The following is a 9,885-nucleotide window of genomic DNA, read 5'->3' as shown; positions in this document are numbered from 1 at the left end:
CCGATAATTCAGTTTGGGGGGATAGCACAAAACCCAGGGTTCGTGGTGCAAAACGATTCAAAACTAGCACAAAACTCTGGCCTCTTGTTTGGAGGGGATACAAAATTTCGGGGTCACACGTTAACGAAGCTTCCCGATGGGTGGTTGACGTGTTCCTTGCCCAAGGAGGGAGAAGTGGCTTCCGTGCAGTAGAAACGTCTTCTTCCTCCCAGTGCTTAAATCCTTAATCAACACGTTGACCTTATTTTGTAGGAGGTGGTTAGCTAATGTGTTGTGCACTGACTCCGGTTGCGAGAGACCTCAGTCGGGCCTTACTCCTTTGTAAGTTTGCCAAGCGGACTTGAGTAAGGCTCTGACCCAAATCCAAATATAATCACACATTAGCCGTGAATGCACACATCCTACTCAAAAGACGAGGCAGTTCAAACAGCGCTCAGCTGAACGGCAGTGAGTCGACAGCAGCGGTGACGTTTTTGGATGGCTACGTATGGACACAATGGTGTTTGGGGTTTTTTACTTTGGGCAACTATTTGTCTACTATCATCTGTAAAATGGAGGCAACAGTGATCTGTCTCACAGCACTGCTAACGAAACAGAGGCCATTCGTCGTGCATTTAACAGGCTGCGCCCAAAGGATAACATCACCTCCCGTTTCTTGGCACACATTTATTGAGTAATGAAAGTCAACTGGCACGCATGGCAAGGAATCCAATCTTAGTCCGCGGTTTGCATGGGAAGGGTGCTGAAACGACTTTGCAATGGCGTCTTGGCTGTGCAGGATCTATAGCGAATTATCTTCTGGCAGGTGCGGGCAGCAAACCCAAAAGGGGCTGCCACCCCAGCCATAATCAGGGTATCTTGCAATGTAGCTCCACGAAAACAAGGCCTTCACATAACCCCAAGCTTCTTCCTGCAACAAGGCTGACATGAACTGGCTTCTAGCAGTTCTGCCAGTCCTGTAGGGGATATAGGATCTGCTGTCCATTTCTAAATGCCGTTGGTGGCTATCTCTCCCCTCCTTCAAGAGAATGGGTAGTGGCCCCATTTGTAGATGCAGAAGAGCATCTCCCTCAGGCTGTGGAAAGGCGGCCGGTCCTCTGGGTGACTTTTCCAACACTCCAGCATGACGCTGTAAACCTCAGCAGGGCAGCTGTTGGGACGGGGGAGGCGGTAGCCCCGGGTGATCTGTTGGATAGTTTCTTGGTTGGTCATCCCTGGAAGCAATAACATATACAGTCATACCTCGCGTTACAGACGCTTCAGGTTGCGTTTTTTTGGGTTATGGATGTGCCGAAACCTGGAAGTACCGAAACGGGTTACTTCTGGGTTTCGGAGGTTGCGCATGCGCAGAAGCACCAAATCGCAACCTGTGCATGCACAGACGCAGCGCTGCGGGTTGCGAACGCTGCGGGTTGTGAATGTGCATCCCACACGGATCACATTCGCAACCCGAGCGTCCACTGTATCCAGGTATTAGATAGATATTATTTATTACATTAATATATACATAAAAAGGTAAAGGCAAAAGACCCCTAGAGATGCGGGTGGCGCTATGCGTTAAATCACAGAGCCTAGGACTTGGCAATTAGAAGGTCGGCGGTTCGAATCCCAGCGACGGGGTGAGCTCCCACTTCTCAGTCCCAGCTCCTGCCAACCTAGCAGTTCAAAAGCACGTCAAAGTGCAAGTAGATAAATAGGTACCGCTCCGGCGGGAAGGTAAATGGCGTTTCCATGCACTGCTCTGGTTCGCCAGAAGCGGTTTAGTCATGCTGGCCACATGACCCGGAAGCTGTACGCTGGCTTCCTCGGCCAATAAAGCGAGATGAGTGCCGCAATCCCAGAGTCGTTTGCGACTGGACCTAATGGTCAGGGGTCCCCTTTACTTTTAAAGGACCCCTGGATGGTTAAGTCCAATCAAAGGCGACTATGGGGTGTGGCACCCATCTCGCTTTCAGACCGAGGGAGCCGGCGTTTGTCCACAGACAGCTTTCTGGGTCGTGTGGCCAGCATGACAAAACCGCTTCTGGCGCAACAGGACACCATGACAGAAACCAGAGTGCACAGAAACGCCGTTTACCTTCCCACCGGAGCGGTACCTATTTATCTACTTGCACTGGTGTGCTTTCAAACTGCTAGGTTGGCAGGAGCTGGGACAGAACAATGGGAGCTCACTCCGTTGCGGGGATTCGAACCACTGACCTTCCGATTGGCAAGCCCAAGAGACTCAGTGGTTTAGACCACAGTGGCAACCGCAATATATACATTAAACACAGACTGCTGCGTTCCTCTTCATTTCTGCTCTACGCCTGCCCAGAAACCTGGGGTGTTTTGTTGAAGGCAATAGTCAGGCACGGATAGCTCATTTGGTTAGAGCATGGTGCTAATAACACAAAGGTTGCAGGTTCGGGCCCTGTATGGGACAGCTGCAGATTCCTGCATTACAGGGGGTTGGATTGGATGATCTTTAGGGTCCCTTCCAACTCTACGTGTCTTTGATATTAGTCTATGATAGCCTTGCATCCAAGGACCAAATGCAGCCCTACAGGCCAGACCCCTCAGCAATTCTGCTTCTCATCTTGGGTCCTTGAACTCTGATAACCCCTCTTGCTGGATGGAGGACAGAGGCTGTGTGTATGTGTAGATCCTATCGGCTTACTGCGCAAATGTAAAAATTTGCTCCGCCCTCTTGTTGCTGCCCCACTCACTTTTGACTCTGGCCACGCCTCCAAGGGTGAAGTTGCATAGAAGCAAATGCAAAAGCCCTTAGGCCAGTGATGGCCAAACTTGGCCCTCCAGCTGTTTCAGGACTACAATTCCCATCATCCCTGACCACTGGTCCCGTTAGCTAGGGATGATGGGAGTTGTAGTCCCAAAGCAGCTGGAGGGCCAAGTTTGGCCATCACTGCCTTAGGCTGAAAGTGTTTGCCCACCCTGGTTTAAGATGTGGGGCAGAACTCTGGGTTGTCTGCCAGGTTTTCTCCTAGCTAGTGGGGGTAAGGATACATTTTACAATTCTTCATCTTAGGGTGCTTCCAGATTGCCCCTGTCACACACTGCCAAATGCAGGTTGCTCTGTTAAGATCCCTTGGCAACAAATGTGGTTTCCTTCCAAAATATTGGGCTTTCTGTGATCGGGAAAGTGATGTGAAAATTCACTAGAAACTGTGGGGTGACATTGCTTGATGCAATGCTATATAATCCCCCCAGAAAACAATTCAGAATGAATGCTCCATAAACAGGTTGTCTGCAAGGGAGCCCAGGATCCCATTGTCTGATTTTCTTAGCACCTGGGAGGTAATTAGTCTGCAATCTTCAGTTTAAGTAGATCCCATGGCTGTAAAATTCAGCCTAATTTTTCCCTCCTCCAGCCGCCTTCTTAATTTGTGTAACGTCTTGCCTGATGAAGAGTTTTGGAGAACTTGAAAGTGAGTCCCATTTTCCTGAGTTATTGATTGATCCTGATAAAGGTATTGCCCAGCGGTGGACTTTGGGTTAATTGGATCTCACATAGTTTATGTCCTTTGAGTTCTGAGATAACGTGAAGCAATTTAGATATTATTACCCACGCCTGAAATTCCTTTTAAAGTTTCTGTTATAAGAACTTGAAGGTCTCAAATATAAATTAAATGTTCATAAATGTACGAGACAAACACATACCTAAATATATAAACCACGTGTCTGAAATAGTGCAGGAAAGCAATCCTGAAGCCATTTTGACTCTCCAAATGACCTCAAATATTCCTCTGGAGTAAGGGAGGAAAATGGGGAAAGCCTTCCCATTGTATTTTTGCTTGCAAATCCTGTCTTAAGGGCATATTTGTATATGAATAGGGTGAGCCTGTGACCTGGATTCAGGAACTAAAGTATTAACCATCACAAAAGAATAGCTAGACTTCCCAGGTAAAGCAATCAGTGACCGTTATCAGGTATCCTGGCAGACAGGATTTCTGCTGTAGACCTCCTCCTTCTGTGATGTATATATGATGTTTAGGGGGGTGGTCTTGGGCTACAGGGGGGGCAATTTCAAAAGTCTATATAAGGGCTTGCACACCATTGTTCTGGGTTCCTTCTCCCTTCTGCGTGTGGTGAGTGGAGACCCTGTTGCAACAGTTTAATAAAGATCAGGCTTACTAGCCGCTTTGCTTCTCAATATACTCTGGTTGGCCTCTGTATTATTTCCTACTGATAGGGGACCCACTTAAGGACTCTGTATGGGCTCTTGCATACCCCACAAGGCATGGGTAGGCAAACTAAGGTCCGGGGGCCAGATCTGGCCCAATTGCCTTCTCAGTCTGGCCCGCGGATGATCCAGGAATCAGCGTGTTTTTACATGAGTAGAATGTGTGCTTTGATTTAAAATGCATCTCTGGGTTATTTGTGGGGCATAGGAATTTGTTCCTTTTTTCCCCCCTTTTCAAAATATAGTCTGGCCCCAACAAGGTCTGAGGGACAGTGGACTGGCCCCCTGCTGAAAAAGTTTGCTGACCCCTGCCATAAGGGGAGTTTCCCCCCCTATAACATTTCCAAGGCCTGCACGGCTCTGATTTCTAATCACTAAAAACTGAGTTCCCACCTTAGTGTGGAATGCCATTTTACACATGTTCAGGCTGCAAACCTAAAGTTGCTTATCACCCAGTATTTGCTGCTGAACTTGGTAGAACTTGAGCTCTGAGTCACATTCACACAACATTTGCCACAATCCATATCACTCCAGTTAGTCTCTTGGCAAATCCTGCCATTAGATGTGTTACTTTCCTTTCCAAACCAGCTTCAATCTGGCCAGAAACCTCGATGCGGAGTAAACAGTACAGTGGTACCTTGGGTTACAGACGCTTCAGGTTACAGATGCTTCAGGTTACAGACTCTGCTAACCCAGAAATAGTACCTCAGGTTAAGAACTTTGCTTCAGGATGAGAACAGAAATCGTGCTCCAGCGGTGCAGCAACAGCGGGAGGCCCCATTAGCTAAAGTGGTGCTTCAGGTTAAGAACAGTTTCAGGTTAAGAACGGACCTCCGGAACGAATTAAGTACGTAACCAGAGGTACCACTGTAATGTGAACGTTTGAGACAGCCATCGCACATGCGCAGGTGAGCACGCATGCACAGCTGACAACTTCATGAATAGGAGTTTATGGAAGATGGGGCTGCAGGGAGACGGAAACCAAAAAGGTCACATGTGTTGGGTGAAGACATCCCTGCTCCTTTTCTGATGTGAACAACACTGCAAATGTGGTTTGAAATGCAACTGTGTGTGGGGACCTTGCTTGGTGCTGACCTTTAAAGCCCTAAATGGCCTCAGCCCTGTATACCTGAAGGGGCGTCTCCACTCCCATCATTCAGCCCGGACACTGAGGTCCAGCGCCGAGGGCCTTCTGACAGTTCCCTCCTTGCGAGAAGTGAGGTTGCAGGGAAGCAGGCAGAGGGCCTTCTTGGTGGTGGCGCCCACCCTGTTGAACGCCCTTCCATTGGATGTCAAGGAAATAAACAACTATCTGACTTTTAGAAGACATCTGAAGTCCTGTTTAGGGAAGTTTTTAATGTTGGATGTTTTATCGTGTTTTTAATTTTCTGCAGGGAGCTGCCCTGAGTGGCTGGGGAAACCCAGCCAGATGGGCGGGGTATAAATAATAAATAATAAATTATTATTATTATTATTACTACTACTACTACTACTTGATTTTAAGCAACTAATCTGAACATACCCTAAGACAGGCTTCCTCAAACTCGGCCCTCCAGATGTTTTTGGCCTACAACTCCCATGATCCCTAGCAAGCAGGACCAGTGGTCAGGGATGATGGGAATTGTAGTCTCAAAACATCTGGAGGGCCGAGGTTGAGGAAGCCTGCCCTAAGATTACAGCAGGGCAATGACTGTTTCTTGAATACTTTACCTTCATATGGGCACTGTCCATACGTAAACACTTCATAGAGAAAAATCCCATAGGACCAAACGTCCGATTTTGGAGAGTAGGTCTGGTAGATAGCTGCTTCTGGCGCCGTCCATTTCACAGGGATCATGGCGTTGCCCGTGGTGGAATAAACATCATCCTGGAAGGAAGCCAAGATTGGGTTCTTAACAAGAGTCATCAAAATTATTCACCTGAAAGCTGCTTCTACACCTGAGGGTGTTTCCAGACTTCTGCTATTTTTGGGTGGGATTCAGTCATGTACCAGTGAATTCACAGTCACACAGTTTCAGTCATTTGAGAGGGCTTGCTCAACAAAGCCACTTTCCCCAAACAACAAACTTTTTTGCAATAAGAAAAGCAAAAGAGAAATTCTCTGGAAAGTGATAACACTTGCTAGGTGCCATATAGTCTAACCTCCCTGTAAACAAATCTGAATAAATAGACTGATGTTGTCTATCCTGCCTGCAAACTTTGCGCTGAGAAATCAGGAGGCATAAGAAGCTGGTACTCTGGAAGAGACCTCAGAAGCTAAAGCTGTCGAATGATCAAAGGCCTGTTCTAGCAACTACATCTTGTGTCCTTGGCCAAATATTTGATACCCGGGGACAGCTGTAAGCAGAATTTGAGCACGCATGTAAAGGAGCCCCTTCCACCTTCTTCTTTTCATGTTATGCCACCACAAATTTGTAAGTGCCAAAATTATTTCAGCTCCATGGCTAGAGTAGCTTCTTTGGTGAGGGAAATTGGATTGAGGTTGTGAGTTGATGTTGGGGAATTAGGACCCCTTCCCCATAGAAAGCAGGTTCAATCTAATTGTCCTTCCCATAGCTGATTTAGCAAAAAAAGAAGACTTAAGGAAATGCCATAATGCATCTCCCACATCAGATTTAGCTGCCACATTTTTGCCTTCAGGAAGGGCATACTGGCTCTACATTGCTGTTATAAGAATTAAAGATCTCAGATATATAAATTAAATGTTCATAAATTTACAAGGCAAACACATACATAAGTATGTAAACCATGTGTCTAAAATAGTACAGGAGAGCAATCCTGAAGCCATTTTGACTCTCCCAAATTGACCTCAAATGGGGACAGTGGCGTAGCGTGGGTTGTCAGCACCCGGGGCAAGGCAAGTAATTTGCGCCCCCTAACCCGTGGATTTGCGCCCGGTGCGGCCGGCCCCCCCTGCACCCCCCACGCTACGCCACTGAATGGGGAAGGAAATGGGAAAGTCTCTCCATTGTCTTTTGCTTACCTGTCTTAAAGGCGTATTTGTGTATGAATAGGGTGAGCCTGTGACCTGGATTCAGGAATTAAAGTATTTACCATCACAAAAGAATGGCCAGGCTGCCCAGGTAAAGCAATCACTGGCCATTGTCAGGTATCCTGGCAGACAGGATTTCTGTTGTAGACCGCCTCCTTCTGTGATGTATGTATGATGTTTTTGGGGGTGGCCTTGAGCTGGAGGGTGGGCAATTTCAAAAGTCTATATAAGGGCTTGCGCACCATTGTTCTGAGTTCCTTCTCCCTCCTGCATGTGGTGAGTTGCAACAGTTGAATAAAGATCAGGCTTACTAGCTGCTTTGTGTCTCAATATTCTCTAGTTGGCCTCTGTTATTTTAATGTTTAATAGGTTTTTGTATTTTAGTGTTTTGTTGGAAGCCGCCCAGAGTGGCTGGGGAAACCCAGCCAGATGGGTGGGGTATAAATAATAAATTATTATTATTATTATTATTATTATTATTATTATTATTTTCTCCAACTGATAGGGGACCTACGTAAGGACTTTATATGGGCTCTTGGATACCCCAAAAGGGAAAAGGAGCAGATTTTGTTTGCATCACTGCAATAAAAGTGGGACAATACCTCTTCCCGCCCCCGCTCCTGAACATTTGCAGTATGAAAAGTTTCAAAAAAGCACATTGTGGATTCTTTCCTATATGCGCATGCGAAGCCCTTCAGTGAAAGGAGTTAGATAGGCAGGAGTAAGCCAAGTCTCCAAGGCTTCCTTGAACAAACCTTGAGGAGCCTGGCAAGACCAAAGTCTGCGATTTTGCAAGCGAGATCTTCGCCCACCAGAATGTTCCTGGCTGCTAAGTCTCGATGGACAACGTGTTGTTCTTCCAAGTAGGTCATGCCATCGGCTACTTGGCAAGAGATGCTGAGAAAGTGGTGTGTGGTCAGTTCCTTCCCTGCTGCACCTACAAACAAACAAACAAACAAAAGGAGTGAGTTAACCTCCACTAATTGCCAAATGGGGAAGAAATGGAGGCAGTGAGATATTTTACTTTCTTGGGCTCCATGATCACTGCAGATGGTGGCAGCAGCCACGAAATTAAAAGATGCCTGCTTCTTGGGAGAAAAGCAAAGACAAACCTGGACAGCATCTTAAAAAGCAGAGACACCACCTTGCCAACAAAGCAAGTCAAAGCTATGGTTTTCCCAGCCAACTATGGTAGTCAAAGCTATGGTTTTCCCAGTAGTGATGTATGGAAGTGAGAGCTGGACCACAAAGAAGGCTGATTGCCGAAGAATTGATGCTTTTGAATTATGGTGCTGGAGGAGACTCTTGAGAATCCCATGGACTGCAAGAAGATCAAACCTATCCGTTCTTAAGGAAATCAGCCCTGAGTGCTCACTGGAAGGACAGATCGTGAAGCTGAGGCTCCAATACTTTGGCCACCTCAGGAGAAGAGAAGACTCCCTGGAAAAGACCTTGATGTTGGGAAAGATGGAGGGCACAAGGAGAAGGGGACGACAGAGGATGAGATGGTTGGATAGTGTTCTCGAAGCTACCAGCATGAGTTTGACCAAACTGTGGGAGGCAGTGGAAGACGGAAGTGCCTGGCGTGCTCTGGTCCATGGGGTCACGAAGAGTCGGACACGACTAAACGACTAAACAACCACAACAATAGCCAAAACTGGTTCAAACCTCACTTGCTGTTTTTTATACTTCCTGGTGCAATCAGGAAACAGGTGACATTCTCTTTGCTGTCTTGTCTTCAACACATGCATATGAGCATAAGAAGAGTTGTCTCATCTAGTTCTGCACCTTGGTTTTTTTGTTCTTTTAAATAAATTTATTCATATTATATTATTGCAATCTGTTGCCAAAAGGCATGTGGAGGGGAGAAGGGATAATAAAGCAATTCTATAGTGCCATGCAGTGTTTCCCTCCCTCTCAATATATATATATATATTTAGGGGTACTCTCATTTTGACTCAAGAAAATCACCATTTTATAGTTCAAATCAGGGAAAATAAATACAGTAAATGGACAAAAGTACAAAGATTCACAAAATGTTTAGGGGTATGCATACTTCTGCATCCCCCCAGAAAAAAAATCACTGGTGCCATGAATAAATTTAAAGAAAAAATATATTTACATTGTCATTCCAGAAATGTAAGAATAAGGCCCACTCCTCAATAAATTTGTTTTCTTGATTTTTATGTACTGCGTTTTTCTTATATGTAAGTTTTATCATTAAGATAGGTTTTCCATTAAAAAAGGTAAAGGACCCCTGACAGTTAAGTCCAGTCGCAGACGACTCTGGGGTTGCGGCGCCCATCTTGCTGTACAGGCCGAGGGAGCCAGCGTTTGTCCGCTTTTGCAGACAGTTTTTCCGGGTCATGTGGCCAGCATGACTAAGCTGCTTCTGGCGAAACCAGAGCAGCGCACGGAAACACCGTTTACCTTCCCGCCGCAGTGGTACCTATTTATCTACTTGCACTTTGACGTGCTTTCGAACTGCTAGGTTGACAGGAGCTGGGAATGAGCAACAGGAACACACCCCACTGCAGGGATTCGAACCGCTGACCTTCTGATCGGCAAGCCCAAGAGGCTCAGTGGTTTAGACCACAGCGCCACCCATGTCCCAAGGGGTTTTCCATAACCAATGAATTATGGGTTATTGTTTTCCATTTTTTTGCAATGCGCTGTTTTGCTGTTGTTAGCCGCATAGCAATGAAGAAGAAGA

General features: G+C 46.4%; 1 protein-coding gene across 1 annotated transcript in view; it reads right to left on the bottom strand.

The window, feature by feature from the left end:
- Window positions 1-651: 651 nt before the first annotated feature.
- The window catches only part of SRMS (src-related kinase lacking C-terminal regulatory tyrosine and N-terminal myristylation sites), a 42,389-nt gene continuing 33,155 nt past the window's right edge, over window positions 652-9,885 (bottom strand). The window contains exons 6-8 of the mRNA XM_081011332.1: window positions 7,928-8,109; window positions 5,891-6,047; window positions 652-1,214 (exon numbers count right to left, since the gene is read on the bottom strand). Of these exons, the coding sequence (XP_080867458.1) occupies window positions 1,021-1,214; window positions 5,891-6,047; window positions 7,928-8,109 (533 nt within the window). The 3' untranslated portion in view covers window positions 652-1,020. The remainder of the gene's footprint in view (window positions 1,215-5,890; window positions 6,048-7,927; window positions 8,110-9,885) is intronic.

The sequence above is a fragment of the Podarcis pityusensis genome (assembly GCF_964106645.2).
Source record: "Podarcis pityusensis genome assembly, chromosome: 6".
NCBI classification, from domain to species: Eukaryota; Metazoa; Chordata; class Lepidosauria; order Squamata; family Lacertidae; genus Podarcis; species Podarcis pityusensis.
Note: the sequence above shows the minus strand (reverse complement) of the source record. Positions and strands in the feature narration are given on the sequence as shown.